The sequence below is a fragment of the Lycorma delicatula genome, chromosome 3, assembly GCF_047948215.1.
Source record: "Lycorma delicatula isolate Av1 chromosome 3, ASM4794821v1, whole genome shotgun sequence".
Taxonomy (NCBI): Eukaryota; Metazoa; Arthropoda; class Insecta; order Hemiptera; family Fulgoridae; genus Lycorma; species Lycorma delicatula.
The window spans coordinates 106224395-106246170 of NC_134457.1; the positions used below are offsets into that span (position 1 = coordinate 106224395).

At 30.5% G+C, this 21776-nt stretch overlaps 2 protein-coding genes across 2 annotated transcripts; both read left to right on the plus strand.

Annotated features, from left to right (window-relative positions):
• Positions 1 to 1288: 1288 nt before the first annotated feature.
• LOC142321848 (uncharacterized) lies at positions 1289 to 6601 on the plus strand. The gene is made up of 3 exons (XM_075360305.1): positions 1289 to 1402; positions 3614 to 3792; positions 5241 to 6601. Exons 2-3 carry the CDS (start codon positions 3614 to 3616, stop codon positions 5536 to 5538), a joined length of 477 nt encoding a protein of 158 aa, XP_075216420.1. The 5' UTR covers positions 1289 to 1402; the 3' UTR covers positions 5539 to 6601.
• Positions 6602 to 19856: 13255 nt separating this feature from the next.
• On the plus strand, positions 19857 to 21776 carry LOC142320956 (uncharacterized). The gene is made up of 3 exons (XM_075358943.1): positions 19857 to 19989; positions 20458 to 20636; positions 21404 to 21776. Exons 2-3 carry the CDS (start codon positions 20458 to 20460, stop codon positions 21699 to 21701), a joined length of 477 nt encoding a protein of 158 aa, XP_075215058.1. The 5' UTR covers positions 19857 to 19989; the 3' UTR covers positions 21702 to 21776.

The following is a 21776-nucleotide window of genomic DNA, read 5'->3' on the forward strand; positions in this document are numbered from 1 at the left end:
TAGTTCGTTTCTTAGGGCTGTTCATTGTTAATTTTAATTAACCGTAAAAATTTACAAACATTTTTTTTTGTTGATAAATTACTGAAAGTACTTTTCATTAATGTTTCGTAAACAGTTTTGTAGACCCATGCGAACACTTAGATTAATCGTGTTATATCTCAGGCAATGGAATTAAGGCATAATAACACTTTTTACAAAAAAAAGAAATAAAAAAGAGACGTTTCTAATTCTCTATTTTCTATTAAACTATGGGATTTTATTACATTGTTGAAATTTTTCTTTAAAAATCCCTAGTAAGTTCATTTTTAACCTAAAACAAATTCACGCCTAAGATTTACTCTCAAAAACAGTTTTAAACATACGCCCTATTACTTGGATAATATATATTTTCTTACTTCTCACCGATTTAAGCAATATTTTTTTTTAGATATCGACCATTTATAAAGTAAAACGATTAAAACATTATGTAGCTGTTTTAAAAAGGAATGGTTTTATAATTGGTATACCTATTATAAGGAAAACAATTGATAGACTGAAAAATTTTGCTCTAAAAAAAATCAAATTAAAAAAGAATTAATAGAGTAGGCCGTAGAAGGAATTGTTTGGCCGGATTTGTTAGACGGATGCTTTAGACTTTTGACTTACTGAAAATCAGTCACCAAAGAAGCTAAGTACATGGTTCAGTAATAGAGAAACAGTAAAAATTCGGCACGTTTTCATATTTCAGATGTTGAAAAGGAAGGCGTTAGCTGTGGACGATGTTTTACCGATATCTTTTACAGAAGTTTTCAAACAAATCGACAAATGGAGTATCTAATTACAATAGAGTGATGGTCTTGATATAATTCTTGCGAAGTAAGTTGGTTTTTTTGTTTTATTTCTATTGTTACGGTTCAGAAATTTCGTTGACTTTTTTATGAGAAAAGAAAATGGGAAATTTTTTTCACATTGTGGCAGTGAATTGAATGAATTTCAGGGGTGTATCTGGTTACAGGACGCTGTGTTTGTATGCGTCCATAAACGGCTTACCGGGTTATAGAAGAGCTATGAAAAACCAATAATAATTTTGAAGTTCATTTATTCAAGTGTTTCTATATTGTTTAATCCAATTGTAGATAAGTAGGGTACTCAACGTGTGATTTAAGTTTTTTTTGTTAATGAGATCATCACACATCAGTTGGTTGTTTCTTAGAATTTGTTTATTTCAATATAGAGATTTACGTAAAATAATACACTCATTTAATATAATTAAAGTAACTACGTAATTTTATTTTTCCAAAGATAAAATTAAACATTTATAAACCGGGCACTAAACAATTAAATTCACTTTACCACGGGAAACGAACGAGTAACTAATAATTATTTCTCCAAACAGTTTTCCAGATCTTAAAAAGACATTACGGTAAGATAAATTGTTTTTCATGTGATAGTAGCTTATAATTTTCCACTAAGTTAAGAATTAAAAGTAATTATTTTATTTTTTTTATTAAACATTTCGTTGCTCATGAACTAAAATATGAATTATCTTTATTTTCTTGCAATCAAAAATGAATGATAGTTTTAATTTACAATAAAATAATAATTATTTTTTTCAAATTGTTTTGGTAGATAACTTTTACGAATGTAGAACTTGTAATAGATTTTATTACCGTGAATTAAAACTTAACTTGTCCTTATGCAAAAATCAAAAGACTAGAGGTAATTGCCGTAAGAAATCTGAAAATTGAGTAATAAAGAAAACAAAAATAATTTACATGAATTAATTTTATTTCATAAAAGACTAAGAAAAAATTCTTATAAATAAATTTTATTTCATGCTAAGGTTTAGATTCTAAGGAATGTTGTACATTTATGAAATTTCGAAAATTATATTCTATTTAACTAATATTCTAGTTAAAAAAAAATCAATAATAATACAGTCATTATTATTCTTTAACAAGGAAAATTCAGAAAACAGTTCAATATAATAAACTGTAAAATCATCTACGAACATAATTAGTAACATTTTTAAAACATAAATCAAATTTGAAACTTTTATTTAATATAAAACAGATAATTAAGATATACGCAATAAAGTTTTACATAATAATCACGTACACTAAGTTTCGGCCTGTTATAGAGTAGGACATTCTCTTCACTTCACTGTAAAATTTAAAAAATACTATGTAAAAATATAAGATTTCAATTTTAACACAATTTATTGATAACTGTTAGTAGTATCTAACTGATTGCTTAAACCGTAATAACATTTTCCGATCTCTCTAAAATAATCTAAACAAAATCAGTACCCAAATTAATCGTTTCGTTATCTGAAAAAAGAGTAAATTTCAACTTGCAATATTCAGTTTACATAACTATTTATAATACACATAGAATATAACTAGTATATAATATTGGAAATATATATATTCCTTTTAAATATAAAAGTTCATAAGATAACTGACGAAACATAACATCAATCTCCATAAAAGAATAAAATATCTTTGTAGATATTTTAAGATAAATTCTTAGAATTTTATCCAGACTTGTGACCGCTTACTGTTTTTATTTTAAGGCATTTACTTGAAAAAATCTTCATAGAAGTATTATAAAAAAAATAGTCCGATGGTGTACACTACGTGTAGTGGGTTTTTATAGGTCGGGATTTCTTAAGGGGGTTCACACCATCCAATCTTCCCAATGTTAAATTTGCTAAAATTCCGGTACACTTTTCTCAAAAACTACAATAGGTTAACATTATTTTATTGGTTTTTTTTATTTTATTACTTGTGCCTTTATGTATACAGCTACATAGTTACTTTTTGATATTTTTAAAACAAGAAATTTTTATGAAATTTTTTCCAAGCGTCTAAAAAATTAAACTTCTTTTAACAAGTTATAAATAGTTTGTAAATTTGGTAAAGGTCTTATAAGAAATTTGGCGTCATAGCTATTAATTTATTATAAATGTTAATTTTTTTATTTAATTCTTTCTAGGTGATGATTTTATTAGTGTTTTTTAGAGATTGTGCTCCATTTACTCATTTCATTTAAAACAAACTTAAACAGATATTTCTATTAAATATTTTCTTAAAAAACAAACTGAAAGTAGATAATTAATATATATATATATATATATATATATATATATATATATATATATAATAGATAATTTAATTATCTAAAGAATAAAACATAGATTAAGAAATGTGATAAAGCAAACTGACAATACTTACTCCTTGACGCTATAGCCCGTGTAGTACCTTAGCCTCCTCAAGAAGCAATTAACCTCCTCCCTATCCTTCACTTTTCGTCTGCGTCCTGTAACGTTCAACCTCCACATCCTCAACCATCGACTCCATAGTCTCTCACTCAATCTGCGCCAGCCAGGGTTTCCTCTATAAACTTCCTTCATCACTGCCGTCACTCTCCGCTCCACGTGCCCCAGTTAACTGAACCTTCCCACTTTAATCTCACCAACAATATGTTGCCTGCCAAAAATTTCCTACATTTTTAAAACCAGTAAGTCAGAACTGTCTGAATAAAACAGAGCAGGAATCTCTTTCAAATTATACAATATATAACACCTTTTAAATATGGTATATAATATGCATAAATGCAATTTTTATTTCAGATGGAGTTCACCAAAGCGATGACAGCAAATATAATTCTTTTAATCGGATTTACCGTAATGATTCCTTTGGCATTCGGTGAATATAAATTTCACCCCAAATTCCTTCACCACCTTAGTAGAAATGGAAGTGTAAATGGTACACATGATCTTATTATTGGAAATCTAACCGGAGGAGATATGTAAGTACAGATGATATCAATTTTCAAATAAATTCTTCTATTAATATAAAAGTACAAGTATTTTTTTTAACAAGATTAAAAATGAGTTTTCAACCCATTAATCGTCGTCAATTAAACTAATAATACATTTTTTTAAACAATTAATATTTTTTTACAATTTATATGCTAACAAGTTATGTCATAGGCAAGGCAATCACCAGAAATATTACACGAATTTTTTTTAAATTTTATTTTAATTTATTTTTTAAGCCGTTACTATTATTCCGTATATCTATTTGGGCATTATATTTTTTTTTTGTGAACCATATTTTTTAATTAAAAATATCATTGATTACTTTTTTACAGCTTATACGTGTTTTTCATACTTTTATTTGGATAACGACTTTTTATCTTGCAGTCACACACACTAAATATATAGCCAGTCATCTCTACATTTTATCCGGACTTTTCTAGATAGATTCCACGAAAGGCATAACATTTTTCATACACATAAAAAAAATTATCAGCCACTATTATTGATTATCAGCCTTTTGTTGGTAAGTAAATAAATACATTAACTTAATTTAATAGTTTTAGCAGCCGAATATGCTTAACGGTGAACACTTTTCATAATGTAAAAAATTTCGAACGGGAAGGGCGAGCGAAGCGATCCTTGACCTACTAAATATCTCCTGACCGCGACGGGAAACGCAATTATCGTTAATTATGACCGCAAGAAACCATATAGCATGGGAGAAGCCGCTAATGAGGAACGCTAGTATAAATATGTATATATATTTAATATTTTAAGAATAGTATATTATGATTATATATATTTTTATATTATGATGACCCTTTATATTAGGCCGATTGTTTGAAATTCATTCTTAGATCACTCAAAGTTTCGGGTCCTGAACTGATCAAACTGTTGTTCTGAAGAAATTATATACATACATTGAAATTATTTATATTGAAATATAATACATATATTACATACATTTTTATACATTGAAAGGGTTTTAATTTTTATTTATCATTATTATTCTCACAAGCATTCTTTAACGAACACAGCATGGATCCAAGGGGCAGAGCCCTCTGGCTAGACGGGAAGGACAAGCGAAGCGAGCCATGACCGGCTAAATATCCCCTGAACTCGACAGGAAACGCAAGTAAGCACATGGCCTAGGCGAAGCCATGACACAATTTTAGTGTATATATATATATATATATATATATATATATATATATATATATAGTGTGTGTGTGTGAAAGATAAAAAATGGTGTATCCAATTGAAAATATGAAAATCACGCATAACATAATGCTATAAAAAATAAATCAGTGCTTCTTTACATAAAAAAATATCGTTTACAAAAACAAAATATGTTATAAAAAAGTTTTTCCTTTATATAATGCTCAAAGACTTAAAACCGTATTAAAATTAATCATTTTTAACTTGTGTTTTCTAGATTACTATACCATAGTGGAATCGTTGCAGCTGGAAAAGCGAATGAAAGTTTTACTTATGATTTCCAATATCCGGCATACGGTTACAACAATTTAACAATTAGTTATTTAAAGGTCATCGATTTATTAGGAGAAGGTAAAAATGGATATCCGTCTTTGAAAGAAGGAGGAGTTGGATACAACTACACCGTCATCAGTTTTAAGTCAAACAGCAGTTATGGACTCAATTTTAATTTAACGATCTACGGAAACGTTAACCAGTTTAATAGAACGATGCTTCAACTTTATAAAAACCATTAACAACAAATAAGTCATAAAAAAATGCATCGATTAATACGAGTAATTTCATGAATAAATTTTGATTAAATCTACAAAAGTGTTTTCATTTCACTTACACTATTTTCTTACTACAAACTACTTAATATGCTCTTCCCAATCGAACTGTAATAGACTTTCCATATTGCCAGACTTTCCATATTCCAGACTTTCATATTGCCTTTCACAGAAAGGGGTATATAATTTTTTGTATTTCATTCTGTTTGACAATGTGTTTTTTGTTTTTAAAATTTAAAAAAGAACTAATGTTCTGTATTTAAAAAATCTGATGTGGACAGTAGATGTCTTCCTTGTACGCCTATTAAATTAGATAAACACATTAATATTAAATAATATACATGGTTATTATCAACATAACAACCAATTATTCTACATGTCAAAAAGGGATTACACAACTAGATATTACAACAGTCCCAAATAATATTTTTTTTTAATATTCTACGGCTAATCGTTTTTGAAAATGTGTGAAAGATAAACAAGGTAGACTTTAGAAATACATTTTTTCTAATATACTAAGATGATGCTTAATATTTTTTTTTTAAATTGTTTATCGTAAGCAAATTATTTCTTATTCTGAAAGAAAATAACTATAGTGATCTTTTTCTACAAAATGTTAAATCAGTATAAGGCACCTGAGATCCATATTAACGTAGCTAACAAGGGAAAGGCACAGGAATTCGGGACACCGATTTGAACCATTGCGTGTGTAAATAGTACACTACTTACGGGTACTGATCACAAAATACTAACATGCAATATTTAATTTTTCTCAAGAAAATGGCCCTAAAAATTTCCTTATCATTTTATATTAGTTTATATATTAATTCTGTTTCACGTCGATCAAGTAAATATGTGGTGTAAGAACGTGTCAGATCCGTAAACCATACACACATCAGTTCGAATCCCCGACTTCATATACAAATATTTAAATTTTTTTTTTTTTAATTTAAATATATTGGTTTATCAATAATTATTATTCTATGTAAAATATTTAGTATTAAAATGAAAATTAAATAAAATTTTATTTCACTACTTACTTGATTTTTTTTCGTACTTTTTTTGTATTTTTATTGAATTATTATTTATTGTAAATTTGTTTTTACAATCATATATAAATAATTATTAATAAATCAATGTATTTAAATTTTAAAAAAAAAACAACATAATAACAAAAATATATGTATATGAAGTCGGATTCGAACCGAAATGCCTCTCCCTTGTAAGGTCCAAATATTTCATTAATTACAATTTTTTTTGGCTATAACACTAGAACCAATGAAAATAAGTACCACTTATCGTTAAAAAGCTCTCAATGAAGGCTTATTACTGCAGTTAAGAAAAATTCCAAAATCCAAATTTTTCAACATTGAAACCCCGCTTTAATTATAGGTCTAAGCATACGCATTTTTTGCCCAGTCGATTGCAATCAAAAGAGGAAGTGCACAACTAGGTGTTGCAACAGTCCTAAATACAAAATTTCAACATTCTACGGCTAATCGTTTTTGAGTTATGCGAGATACAGATGTATATCGTCACGTACGTATAGACGTCACGCCGAAACTAGTCAAAATGGATTCAGGGATGGTCAAAATGGATATTTCCGTTGAAATCTGAAAACCGAGATTTTTCTCGATTACAAAACTTCCTTTACTTCGTACAAGGAAATAAAAATAAGTAAAAATCATACATTTCCGTACTCATTAAACGAATAAGAAAATTATTCAACAATGAAAAATAAAAAATTATTAAGTTGATAATTTATAAAATAAAAATGTGATGTAATTTTGGCTTGATTCGGGTGATTTTCCAGTAAATATTGTCTGAAAACGACAAGAGATATCGTTAACGTATGAGCAGAAATCCGTAATATAATAGAAATTGATACTACATATTATTTATTACATGCTCGGTACAGTCACTTCGTCTTCGAAAAAGATAATTCGGCAACTGTTAAAAATAATTATGATTTTATGTACAACATACTCTAAATTTAATAAAAGTTATTCTTTTTTTTATTGCATCTCTTTTTTAGTATATTGAGTACTGCTTATCTTTCTTAGCTTCATTCTTTTATCACTTGTTAACTCGTTCTGGAACCACTCCATTCTTAGAAATACTCAAAATTTTGTACTCAAGTTAGAGTACAATAAGTGTTGACAATGAAGTAGTTCCGAAACGCGTCAAAAAGTGATAAAAGAATGAAGCTAAGAAAGGTAAACAATACTTAACATGAAACTGTAGTGGTCTTAGCAGAAAAGATAATAGTAATCATTATTATCTCAATAACAACAATCCTCTTTTTCGCTTATTAAAAATAACATTTATCGTAATGACTATTTCTGAAACAACACAATAAAAATAATTAAACTAAGTAGAAAAATAAGTAAAAATATCTACATAATCAAAATATAATAGTATCGTTTCTAAAATCAACTGTTAAAATTTAAAAGTTTAATTGTATTCTATAATTATCAGAAATTGACTTCTTTCATAACTTTTTTCCCCAAAATCTATAAAAACAACTTTATTCTCTCTAAACTTCCCTAATGTTCATCCTAAGTTTGTTTGTTAACATTAACAAGTTAACAATAAGGATTTCTTAACTAGGGAGATGATGCAGTTAACATGATATGTAACATTTTTGTATCTAGACGCCGAATTAAACCATGATTTTTATTTAAATTAAGAAAATGCTGATTTTGTTTGAGAAACTTTATTACTTATAAAATAAAAGAAATAAAGATAAAATAAAATTAAAAAATACTTTATATCTTAAATGAGGTAAATAATTTTTTCACAATTTTTGAAAAATAAAGCAAAATCGGTAACTGAAATAAAAAAAAAATTATAAAACAAGCGAAACCTGTCGTTTCAAAAATAATAACGCTGTTAAAAATATGTAAAAGTAATAAAGTTGTTTGTTCTCTTTCCTAGTCTTCTATATATATATAAATGTTAAGTTCGTTTGTGTACGGCTTCAAAAACTCAAAATGTTCTGCAGCGATTGAGCTCAAATTTTAGCACGATATATAACCCGCATCAAAGATTGTTTTCATCTATTTTTAATAAATCTATCTATCTATTTTTAATTTGTACATTTTTAATTTGGAAATGTAAACAAAGGAAAACCAATCAGATCAATGCAAGATGGCCGCTGTCAAACACAACGACCAAATTTCTTTTAATTATATTTAACAGCTAAAACATCTGTATTTTATTTTTTTTTTTAAACACGATAAAAAAAATTTTAGCACGATATATAACCCGCATCAAAGATTGTTTTCATCTATTTTTAATAAATCTATCTATCTATTTTTAATTTGTACAGCTTTTTAATAAATAAGAGGCTAATAAATCAGATGGAAATGTAAACAAAGGAAAACCAATCAGATCAATGCAAGATGGCCGCTGTCGAACACAAACCAATCACAAAGAGCCCGTATGGCCATTGCCAATGTAAACAAAGTCACAACTGATTAAGTAACAAATTTCTTTGAATTATATTTAACAGCTAAAACATCTGTATTTTAAGAAAAAAAAAACGTTCGTTTGTGTACGCTTCAAAAACTCAAAATGTTCTGCACCGATTGAGCTCAAATTTTAGCACATATATAACCCGCATCAAAGATTGTTTTTATGTATTTTTCGCATCAGTCACATACCTGCGACCGCGAGTAAACAGTTTTTTTAACGGTCAGCTGTGTACCAGCGACCGCGCCATCTGCCGGAAGCGAGGGGAACACTCACCATACTAGCTAATGACAACCGCAGTCACATGTGAAACAATACCTGTTCCCAATTACACTGTTTATTAACAAAAAAAAAAACGTATCCACTTGCATCTGATTCAGATTATTATACAATCTGAATTAAATATTCACTTTAATCGAGGTACTTTTGTGTAATCGTGTCGTGATTGAGCTGCGCCTTTCACCAAGCTCTGAATTTATTAGAAAACAACCAACAGTGGGATACATGTATTAATGACGCGTGCAACACTGCACATCCAAATCAAATTCGCTCATTATTCGCAATTATATTGACCGCTTGCTTCCCTTCATCTCCCACAGAGTTATGGGAAAGATATCGATTGCATATGGCTGAGGATATTTTGCATAGAGTACGCCTAGAAAATACCAATTTGACCATGGAAGTTACAGAAGGCATTTACAACGAAGCATTGATAAATATTGAAGACAAGTGCTTAGCTATTGCAAATAAAGTTCTTAGTCAATTGGGAATGCCAGCCCCCACCCGAGCTGCGATTGCTTCATTTGATCTGGATTTACGCCGTGAACAGAGTTACAACATTGGTGATCATCAGTCATATGTCAAATAAAACATTCCCAAATTAACGCGTGAACAGAAAGGCATTTATGATCGCATAATGCAAGATGGGGGGGGGGGCCTTCTTCTTGGATGCACCAGGAGAAACTGGGAAAACATTCCTCATTAGATTTATTCTAGCAACGGTTCGATCAAAAAATGACAATTATCCTGTTGCGGAATATTAATCAGCCAAAACTCTGCAACGGCACGCGACTTGCAGTTAAGAAATTGATGAATAACGTAGTGGAAGCAACGATTTTAACGGGGCCTTTCAAAGGTGAAGATGTCCTCATTCCTCGAATATCCATAATCCCGACCGATACACCATTTTAATTTAAAAGATTGCAATTCCCAATTCGATTGGCATTTGCAATCACAATCAATAAAGCTTAAGGTCAATCTTTAGAATTGTGTGGTTTAGATTTAGATGCGGATTGCTACTCACATGGGCAACTGTATGTTGCGTGTTCCCGAGTCGGCAAACCAGATAGCCTTTATATCTACGCAGACAGTGGAAAAACAAAAAATATTGTATATCCACAAGTATTGCAAAATTAAACTTCTATGAAACGTATGCTTTGTTTTGTTTCTAATTTCTCATCCATGCAACCACAATATGCCACAGCGAAGCGTGGCGGGTAGAGCTAGTTTTTTATAAACAAAAATTGTTATTTCACAAAAAAAACGATAATTACTTAAAGGAACTGCAGTCCTAAAATACATTCGCAAATGTTATTATTGAAAATAAAACAAATCATTAATAATTTTATAAGTGGGAATAAGTAGTTAAAAATAAGCTTAATCAAGGTTAACAAGAATCAAAACTACTTCTACTTTTTATCAATGTAGAGAGGAGTACAACTACCCATGTCGTATCTTATCACTACGTTTCTGTTGCTGGTGGTGAAAATAGCAGTTTCAATCCGAACCGTTATCATAAACCTATATCAATTAGAAGTGAACGATTCAGTTGGGTATCATCGATTATTTGATAAAATTATGGTTGATTTAAATACTAGTGTTACCTTATAATTCTATAATTATCTTATAATATTAATGGGTAATATATATTATATTATACGCAGTATTTGTATAATTATAGGAAACCATGTTGGGTATATTTATACTGATCAACATACAAAGGTAGATTATTTTATAGCGAAAACTTAGGAGTTTTTCGAATGAAAATTAACGCACGGATTAAGAAAATGTATATAATTTAATTACTTGAAACGTAGTACTAACTATTAATTTTCTTCTTTAAACAAGGAAATATGTGAAAAATAAACATTCAATCAAATCCTACAGGGAAAAATACCTTTAATTTTATCTTTGGTGAGAGATCACATATTTGCAATCTTGATGGAAATGTTTTTAAACAAAACATTAACGGCTTCAGAATTTTAGTTTTAAATATTAGTTTAATCCTGAGTTATTATAAAGCATAGGATTTTCAAATTTATTATAAATTATATTCTTCAAATTGCTATTGGTCCCAAATATTCGGTTGCAGTTATAAAAATCCAACCGGTTAACGTTTTGCATGCAAATAGTACTTTTGTACTATCTGATTAAGATAAAAAACTTTAGGTGAAGGTTTTTTACAAATTTTAATAAAAATTAGGATAAAGAAAGAGGAAAAGAATTTTACCCAAAAACTCTAATTTGTTTTTATAAATGTAATAGTCTTTGAGAAAAATATAACTGTATCTAAGATATTTTTACATCGAATGGTAAAATAGACAACAGAAAAATTCAAAATTTTATAAGCAATTTATTGTACTTATTAAAAATAGTCTACTAAAAAGAAAAGATGGTCATTCAAAAGTGAGAGAGAGAGTTTGGCTTTCAATTTTCTATGTACCAGTTTTGATTTTTGCTTTGCCCGTAACCTTTTTTGATTTTTCATAAATAAGTTGACAATAAATGTCTTAGATAAAGATTCCTTTGATATAATTGTCTCTATTTACTAAAAAAAAAAAACAATATTCTAATTCATATGAAATCGAATTTTAATTAAAAATGTCAGCTATATTTAAAGGTTGAATAATTTAATATTAAAGAAATGCGTAACAGTTAATGACAGCTAAAAAAAAATTGAAGACTCTTCGTAAAATTTAATATGAGTTTGATAAATATTTCACAAGAATGGATGTAACTTTTTGATTATGGAAATAAAATCTCTCATTTCTGCTATTGCAGCAATGAGTGCTGGAAAGAAGAAAGATAGTTTCGGTGGAAAGACCGACAGTGGTGTACCAAAAACCACCACAGTTAGTATACCACCAAATAAAACTCCTGCTGTACCAACAAGGCAGCAAATAAATAAGATCCCGCTGAAGGGATCGACAAAAAAATCAACGCCTGTTACGGTATCTCCAGTCCCCCAGGCATCCAAACCCCACCTCCATCTCGAGGTCTCTTTGAGGATATGGAGGCGGATTAAGTGCCAGAAAAAGCTAAGCACTTCCTGAAAGTCTTAAACACAAAAAAGAAAAACCGGATACTGTTCGACAAATAATCTACACGTAGTTGTATATAAGAGGAAAGGGGTATGTATATATGCCTATAAATATTATGCATTGGAATGTTTACGGTCCCTGTTCTCGCCGTGAGGATATTGAAATCCTACTTAAGGAAGAAAATCCTTTAATACTGCGTCTGCAGGAGACTCAGCTCCATCCCCAGGATGATGTGTCCTTTCACAGATACGTATGCGAAAGATGCGACTATCAAACTGAGGACAAAGGACGAGAAGGTGTGGCGGTTTTCCTAAAGGAACTAATGTTAAGCCACGCGGATACCACTCCACACAAACATCCCTGCAGTCTCAGTGAGAATAATGGCACCATTTAAAGTGAATATCTGCAACTTATACCTACCCCCTAATTTTGATATCAGTGAGGATGATCTGTCCAATCTGAATTCCTAGATTCCTGTACCCTACCTAATAACTGGCGATTTCAACCAACCAACATTCTTCGGACTCATCATCATGTTTTCTTCTCGAGGAAGGATAGGCGATCAATTGAAGCAGAACTTAGATCTCTGCTAATTGAATGATGGATAGTGCACGTTTGTATCATCTTCATCATGTATATCTTCGTGCATCGGTCTGTCGTTGTGTTCAGCATCATTATTCCCTTGTCTTCATCTGCACGTTTCATAAAACCTTTTTGGAAGCGATCACACACCGATTTTTATCTCGGTCGGTGATAGTGATTTGCCTCAGAGCAGTTTCGCAGATGGGTGGTTGGGAAGGAAGATTGGATAGGGTACAAAGATTCATTTAGCCAATACAAGGAAAGTAGTGACGCGATCCACTAACTTTCCGTGTTTGCATACCTGATAGTCGATGGTGCAATTGAATATATTCCCTTAACATCTGGAATGCCTAGACAGCCTTCTGCTGCTTGGTGGAACGATGAATGCAGCAGGGCATTGAGGGATCGTTGCAGGACGTTGTGTAATTTCAATCATAGGCTAACGATGGAAGTGTTCTGTGCCCACTGCAATGTGAGGGCTGTATACCGTAGAGTGTTTCGGTGTGCTAAGCGGAAATCATGGCTAAACTATATCGACACCATTTCCTGGACAACTCCGTCGTCACTGGTTGTTTGGAGAAAGGTGCGGGCCATATGTGGATCAGGACAATCACTACCGCCGATTGGACTAGTAACCAATGACGTCCTCATTACATGCTCATTACAAATGCTCGTTATAGAACATTTCGTCTCCAAAAAAGATAATTTGGCAGCTGTTTTCTAATAATCATTATTTTATATAAAACATCATATCCTTGTCTTAATAATAGTTATAATTTTTACTTTCCTGGGATCATAGCTCTAGAGAGTTATGCTGCATAGAAAAGTATGCTATCAGTAAAAAAATGGTGTTTTGATTTTCTTTTCATTTCTCAACATAAAAATAAAACATTTCTCAACTCCAAATAAAACATAAAAAAGTGGGGATAATGTTCGTTCGTCATATTCTGGCGTATTTGAATCTTAATAACCTTTGTCAGGATAAATTGATTTTGATGAAATTTGGCACGGAGACTCTTGTATACGGGTAATATGTTGTTGATAAAGGTTTGGGAGTCAATATCTCCAGGTGATGGGTAGTTTGGAGGCCAATTTTGTCAAATTTTTGTAAACCCACTTTATAATAAGCTGAGTACATGCGTGCATTCTTATTCTACCCTTTTAAAAATAACTTTCCCAAAATCCCTCTTCCCCAAAAATCTAAAAAGCTATTTATTGCATATTTTTAACAGAATTTTTTTTATGCTTCCTACGCATAGTAGTAATGCAAGCGCCCAAAAAAAAAACTTTGGGGTCAATGTTCGGAGTGGGGAGTTGATAAAAGTTTAAAAATATAGATTTTTTGAATCTTTAATATTTTTTTTTGGTTTTTCTATTTATAAATGTTTAATAATAAACTTTAAGTCAAATAATAGATAACAATACTGTTTTTTTTTTATAAAATTTAATAGTTTGTCAAAAACTATAGATATACACATTTACCAGTTATAGTGGATAGATTCGAGTTTATGAAATTTATATTTCACCATAGTAAAAAGAAAATTTAACAAGTTAAAAGTAATTAATAAAATTGTGCTGAAATCTAAATTTCTCTTCCAGAAAAAACAGTACTACAAAAAAAATTTCAGTTTTTTATTCGGGGAAGTTCAGAAAATACATAAAATGTTGTACGTATCTCCTAAGGTTTTCTGAATTATGAATAAATATTGTTTCCTTTTAGTTTTAAAAAAATTGCAACTACTTCGATCAAAAACGCTTTTAGAATTTTATTGATGGCTTCCGTTATATGAATTTTAAAAAGATTTGCTACTTAGTTTGTTGGCTGGTTATTCATAAAAAAAACGAAAATTGCAAGTTATGTACTGACGTTAATTCAGTACAAAAACTAAATATCATTCAATACACTTCAAACTGTCACAACACACTTGTTTAACATGAAATATAAGATAAATAACGTAAATATACTGAAAAAATATTTAAAAATAGAATAATCGTTGCAAATTTTGATTTTTTAATTACAGTGTAAGGTAATTAAGTAATTACTACGTAAGTATATGAGGTCACATAATTTCAAGTATGTTAATATGTAATATAAGTATGTTATACATAACTACATATAAGTACATAATATACGAGTATAAGTATGTTAACATACCAAGTATTTTTTTGTTTTTTTTTTTAATCATATAAATAATTAATAAAATATTCTGAAGGAAAGATTATTAAAAAAAGTAATCAATAAAGTTGTATGCTTTGTTCATATAAATGAGATAATAAATTTATGTTATATCAACCTCCACAAGGTTTAGAACCATAGAGGAATGCAATTTTAACTCAAGAAAAATTATAAAATATTTTTATCAAAACATTAAGAAAGTTTTTTCCAAAATCTATGTTAATAAAACTTGTTAAGAATATAAAAATTAGACTTAAAGACGATTTGAAAGAGTCCTTTTATAAATAAGAATAATTTTATCATAAATAAAGAAATAGTTTAAGCCTAAATATATTACAAATACAGTATTTATTTATGTAAAGGTTATTGGTATGTATTTTTAGTTAATCAAAAATAATCATTGAAAATGCGATTGTAAATTTTTAATATCATAAGAAAATATTTTATCACCATCACCATCACCATCACCATCACCATCACCATCACCATCACCATCACCATCACCATCACCATCACCATCACCATCACCATCACCATCACCATCACCATCACCATCACCATCACCATCACCATCACCATCACCATCACCATCACCATCACCATCACCATCACCATCACCATCACCATCACCATCACCATCACCATCACCATCACCATCACCATCACCATCACCATCACCATCACCATCACCATCACCATCACCATCACCATCACCATCACCATCACCATCATCATCATCATCACCATCATCATCATCATCATCATCATCATCATCATCATCTTCATCATCATCTTCATCATCATCTTCATCATCATCTTCATCATCATCTTCATCATCATCATCATCATCATCATCATCATCATCATTATAATTATTATTATTATTATTATTATAAAGTTAATATATTATATATTATAATGTTATCATTATTATTATTATTATTATTATTATTATTATTATTATTATTATTATAAGGTCGGCCCCGACCTTTGGAACGCCGTCTACGATGGCTTGCTGAGGCTGGAGATGCCTGAAGAATCTGCCTTGGTTGGGTACGCTGATGACGTTGCGCTACTTGTCGCAGACCGCGACGTGGAGCGCGCCCAACTGAGGCTCAGTCGGGCCATGCACAGAGTCGGTGCCTGGCTGGACGATCATGGATTGTCTCTAGCTCTCAGCAAAACGGAGATCGTAGTTCTCACGAAGAAACGTATCGACACCCTTCTTTCCCTGCGGGTCGGGGTAGAGGTTGTCGAGACCAACCCGGCCGCAAAGCACCTCGGTATGATGATTGACCGGAAACTCAGCTTTGCTGAGCAGCTTCGCACAGCCGCCGACAAAGCTGCAAGAGCTGTAACTGCTCTCAGCCGGCTTATGGCGAATGTCGGCGGACCGAAGGCCAGCAGACGGAGATTGCTGATGTCCACGGTACATTCCATCCTGCTATACGGGCCGGAAGTGTGGGCCCAGGCATTAAGAATTGCGAGAAACCGGAAGCGGCTCGCGCAGGTGCAACGCACCGCAGCCTTGCGAGTCGCTTCCGCGTATCGGACGGTCTCCGAGCCTGCAGTACTTGTGGTCGCCGGCGTCATACCCATTGCTACTTTAGCAAGGGAGCGCCAGGCGATCCTTTTTCAGCACAAAAGGGATTTAGCAAGGGAGCACACCTTTTTCAAATGTGCTCGGTGGGTGGCAGATCGAGGGACATTAGAGGCGGATCACATAGCACTGAGTCCCCACAACGTGGTTGCGATGATGCTCCGTGACCTGGGCAGCTGGGAAAGCGTAGCCCGATTCGTCGGCAACATACTCAGGGCCAAAAAGGTTGACCTGGACAGTCCTGAAAATTAGGTAGCACCTAACAGGCTAGTATAGGAGGACTCAACCGGAAGTAATGTGTTAAACGGTTCCGGGTCGAGTCCTGGTAGAAAGGGGGGTGGTGTTAGTCGGTAGTTCGCTGATGGTGATTGGATAAGAAAAGACAAAATACCATCAGCGGGAGCCCGACACTCCGTGCGTAAAAGCATTTCCACCTCCCTCATCAAAAAAAAAAAAAAAACAATGAAAACATGTTCATCTAGCGAAAACACTATCTTGTCTCTAGCAATACACTGAACGTTATGATTGCACTGTTGTTACTATCGGTAGTGTTCTACTGCGTCGCCGCGGTGTTCAGATGTTGGACGAGTCCATTTCACTAACGAGTAGGAGAGTAAGCTTGACTTTTGAAATTTATTTACGAAGACTTATTTTATCAATAATTTCCACTTCTTTCGCGTTATCATTTAAATTTTTAACAATTTTACTTATTTTTAGAAGCATTTATTAAAAATTTGAAAAAATTTGCCCTCCATGATTTATGCCCAAGCATCACCGGAAATTATGTAAACATTTTTTTTAATATTAATTTACATAAAAAAAAACCAGTAAACTAAAACGACAATAAAATGAGTTTGACTAGAATTTTTGTAAAGTTAAAACGATCGTGGATTGAACTCTGTTATATTTGTTCTGTTTGTAAGTTATTGAAAAATTTCAAGTCTCATCGCGATTCAAATCCACAACTTTGCCGATGTTTGACAAAGAAGCTGTAAATTTGTTGTTTATTTATTTATTTATTTATTCATTTTTATTGATAAAGTTAGTTTTATTTATACATGTTGCAGTTGTATTTTTACAATTCAAACAATAATATTCCTTACATTTTGCCGGTAGTAATATTAATAAACGGTTTACAGTTATCCGAACCCACAGGTTAATCCACTGATACCGTATATCTTTAAAGAAATCTAACAGTCTTTTGTAAATTTGCTCAAATATAATCAATAAAAGTTACGTTGCTTTTACTAATTTGAATAATGGAAAATGATATATTCTAAATATTCTAAATCACCTGAAACCACATTTAATTATATATTGGCGGATGTATAACGAAAATTTTGATTAAACAAGTTTATTACAGTTTTTATATAAAATATTACATTTTACATCATTTTAGGACATATCGGAAGACATACGTAGTTCTCTTTTCTAATATTAAAGTAGAAATGTATCAGAAATTGTAGAGGTTCCCAAGTTGATAAAAAAATAAAGATTTAAAAAAATTTTCAGTATCTGTGTTAGTTTCCTCTTTGACTGTAGTTACTATGCCGCGTGTTTAATTTCATGTAAATTTACAACTGATTGGATTTCCATCGACGGTTTAATCGAGTAAATGTTATTCGCTAATAATTTTCCGTCTCCAGAAATAATTAAATATTCTTAATTTTTATCAAGAAATGTAAAAACTCATTAACAAAAGCTTATAATGTGCAATAACATTCAATCTAAGAAAATGTTTACCGATTCCCCTCCTTCTTCAATTTTTAAAATCGTTTTTCAATTGGAAAGAAATATAACTTCAACAGAAATTCACCTCACGTAAAAATATAGAATGTATAACTGTGAATAAGTTATTTTCTAGTTCGTTTCTTAGGGCTATTCATTGTTAATTTTAATTAACCGTAAAAATTTACAAACATTTTTTTTTGTTGATAAATTACTGAAAGTACTTTTCATTAATGTTTCGTAAACAGTTTTGTAGACCCATGCGAACACTTAGATTAATCGTGTTATATCTCAGGCAATGGAATTAAGGCATAATAACACTTTTTACAAAAAAAAGAAATAAAAAAGAGACGTTTCTAATTCTCTATTTTCTATTAAACTATGGGATTTTATTACATTGTTGAAATTTTTCTTTAAAAATCCCTAGTAAGTTCATTTTTAACCTAAAACAAATTCACGCCTAAGATTTACTCTCAAAAACAGTTTTAAACATACGCCCTATTACTTGGATAATATATATTTTCTTACTTCTCACCGATTTAAGCAATATTTTTTTTTTCTGATATCGACCATTTATAAAGTAAAACGATTAAAACATTATGTAGCTGTTTTAAAAAGGAATGGTTTTATAATTGGTATACCTATTATAAGGAAAACAATTGATAGACTGAAAAATTTTGCTCTAAAAAAAATCAAATTAAAAAAGAATTAATAGAGTAGGCCGTAGAAGGAATTGTTTGGCCGGATTTGTTAGACGGATGCTTTAGACTTTTGACTTACTGAAAATCAGTCACCAAAGAAGCTAAGTACATGGTTCAGTAATAGAGAAACAGTAAAAATTCGGCACGTTTTCATATTTCAGATGTTGAAAAGGAAGGCGTTAGCTGTGGACATGTTGTTTAACCGATATCTTTTACAGAAGTTTTCAAACAAATCGACAAATGGAGTATCTAATTACAATAGAGTGATGGTCTTGATATAATTCTTGCGAAGTAAGTTGGTTTTTTGTTTTATTTCTATTGTTACGGTTCAGAAATTTCGTTGACTTTTTTATGAGAAAAGAAAATGGGAAATTTTTTTCCCATTGTGGCAGTGAATTGAATGAATTTCAGGGGTGTATCTGGTTACAGGACGCTGTGTTTGTATGCGTCCATAAACGGCTTACCGGGTTATAGAAGAGCTATGAAAAACCAATAATAATTTTGAAGTTCATTTATTCAAGTGTTTCTATATTGTTTAATCCAATTGTAGATAAGTAGGGTACTCAACGTGTGATTTAAGTTTTTTTTGTTAATGAGATCATCACACATCAGTTGGTTGTTTCTTAGAATTTGTTTATTTCAATATAGAGATTTACGTAAAATAATACACTCATTTAATATAATTAAAGTAACTACGTAATTTTATTTTTCCAAAGATAAAATTAAACATTTATAAACCGGGCACTAATTAATTAAATTCACTTTACCACGGGAAACGAACGAGTAACTAATAATTATTTCTCCAAACAGTTTTCCAGATCTTAAAAAGACATTACGGTAAGATAAATTGTTTTTCATGTGATAGTAGCTTATAAATTTCTACTAAGTTAAGAATTAAAAGTAATTATCATTTTATTCTTTTATTAAACATTTCGTTGCACATAAACTAAAAGATGAATTATCTTTAATTTTCTGCAATAAAAAATTAATGATAGTTTTAATTTACAATAAAACAATATATATTTTTTTTTTTAAATTGTTTTGGTAGATAACTTTTACGAATGTAGAAATTGTAATAGATTTTATTACCAAGAATTAAAAATTAACTTCTCCTTATGCAAAAAAAAATTTCTTACTGATTTTTGGTTTAGTTTAACGTTGCTAAATGCATTATAAATAAAACTGTTTTAAAATCGGTTGGACATACCTGTGTAAATAAAATGGAAAAAATATACATATAAAGAAAAAAAAAATGTAATACACTTTAAGTATTGTATAAATGGGTAATTGCAATTTTTATTTCAGATGGAGTTCACCAAAGCGATGACAGCAAACATAATACTTTTAATCGGATTTGCGGTAATGATTCCTTTGGCATTCGGTGAATATAAATTTCATCCCAAATTCCATCACCAACTCAGAGGAAATGGAAGCATAAATGGTACACATGATCTTTTTATCGGAAATCTAACCGGAGGAGATGTGTAAGTACAGGTGTTATCAATTTAGAAATTTTTTAAACCCTATAATATAAAAAAAAGTTAAGTATTCTTTTTAGATGTAATTAGAAATGCGTTTTAGATGCATGAGTCGTCTCATCAGTTAAACTAATAATAAAACAATTGAAAACAATTTTAAAAAAATTTTTAAAAAATTTTATATAACTTACTTTTCTAACAAAAGTTTTTATTACAGACACGTCATTCATCAGAAATGTTCCACTAAGATTTAAAAAGTTTGTTTTAATTGTTTTTTTAAGCAGTTACTACTACTCCTTCAATCTCTATGGAGGAGTTGTAATGTCTCTTCATTTCATTTGAACTTTCCTGGATTCATTCCGTATAAAGCATGGCATTTTTCAGGCTTTTAAATTTCATTATCATACATCAGGAACTTTATTATGCATCAGACTGTTGGTTTCTGTACAAATAAATATTTTATCTAACATTATTTATTATATTAACTGATAGGGACGCATAAAATTAACTTTTCGTGTTGTATTAAGTTTCTTGTATAATTTTAAAGATAGATAATTACAAACATAAATAAATATGTTTATAATTTGTGTGTGTGTGCGTGTGTGTGTGTGTGTGTGTGTGTGTGTAAAACATACTGAATCCAAATAAAAAATGTGAAAGACATCTATAACGCTATAAAAAAGAAGTCAATGACTTTTTAATGAAATATATTTTATAGAAAAATTACTGTTTATGAACAATAACATTAATTATTTTTAACTTTTGTTTTCTAGATTACTATACCATAGTGGAATTGCTGCAGCTGGAAAAGGGAATGAAAGTTTTACTTATGATTTCCAATATCCGGCATACGGTTACAACAATTTAACAATTAGTTATTTAAAGGTCATCGATTTATTAGGAGAAGGTAAAAATGGATATCCGTCTTTGAAGGAAGGAGGAGTTGGATACAACTACACCGTCATCAGTTTTAAGTCAAACAGCAGTTATGGACTCAATTTTAATTTAACAATCTACGGAAATGTTAACCAGTTTAATAGAACGGTTCATCAAATTATTACAAAACATTAACAACAAACAAGTGAAGTAAAAATGTATCGATAAATAAAAATAATTTTATGAATAAATTTTGATGATATATACAAA

What these genes read in the sequence shown, in the direction of transcription:
- LOC142321848 (XM_075360305.1), top strand. Translation starts at nt 3,614, where the DNA reads ATGGAGTTCACCAAAGCGATGACAGCAAATATAATTCTTTTAATCGGA. An exon ending in AATCTAACCGGAGGAGATAT is followed by an intron (nt 3,793 to 5,240) that starts GTAAGTACAGAT and finishes TGTGTTTTCTAG; the next exon opens with ATTACTATACCATAGTGGAA.
- LOC142320956 (XM_075358943.1), top strand. Translation starts at nt 20,458, where the DNA reads ATGGAGTTCACCAAAGCGATGACAGCAAACATAATACTTTTAATCGGA. An exon ending in AATCTAACCGGAGGAGATGT is followed by an intron (nt 20,637 to 21,403) that starts GTAAGTACAGGT and finishes TTTGTTTTCTAG; the next exon opens with ATTACTATACCATAGTGGAA.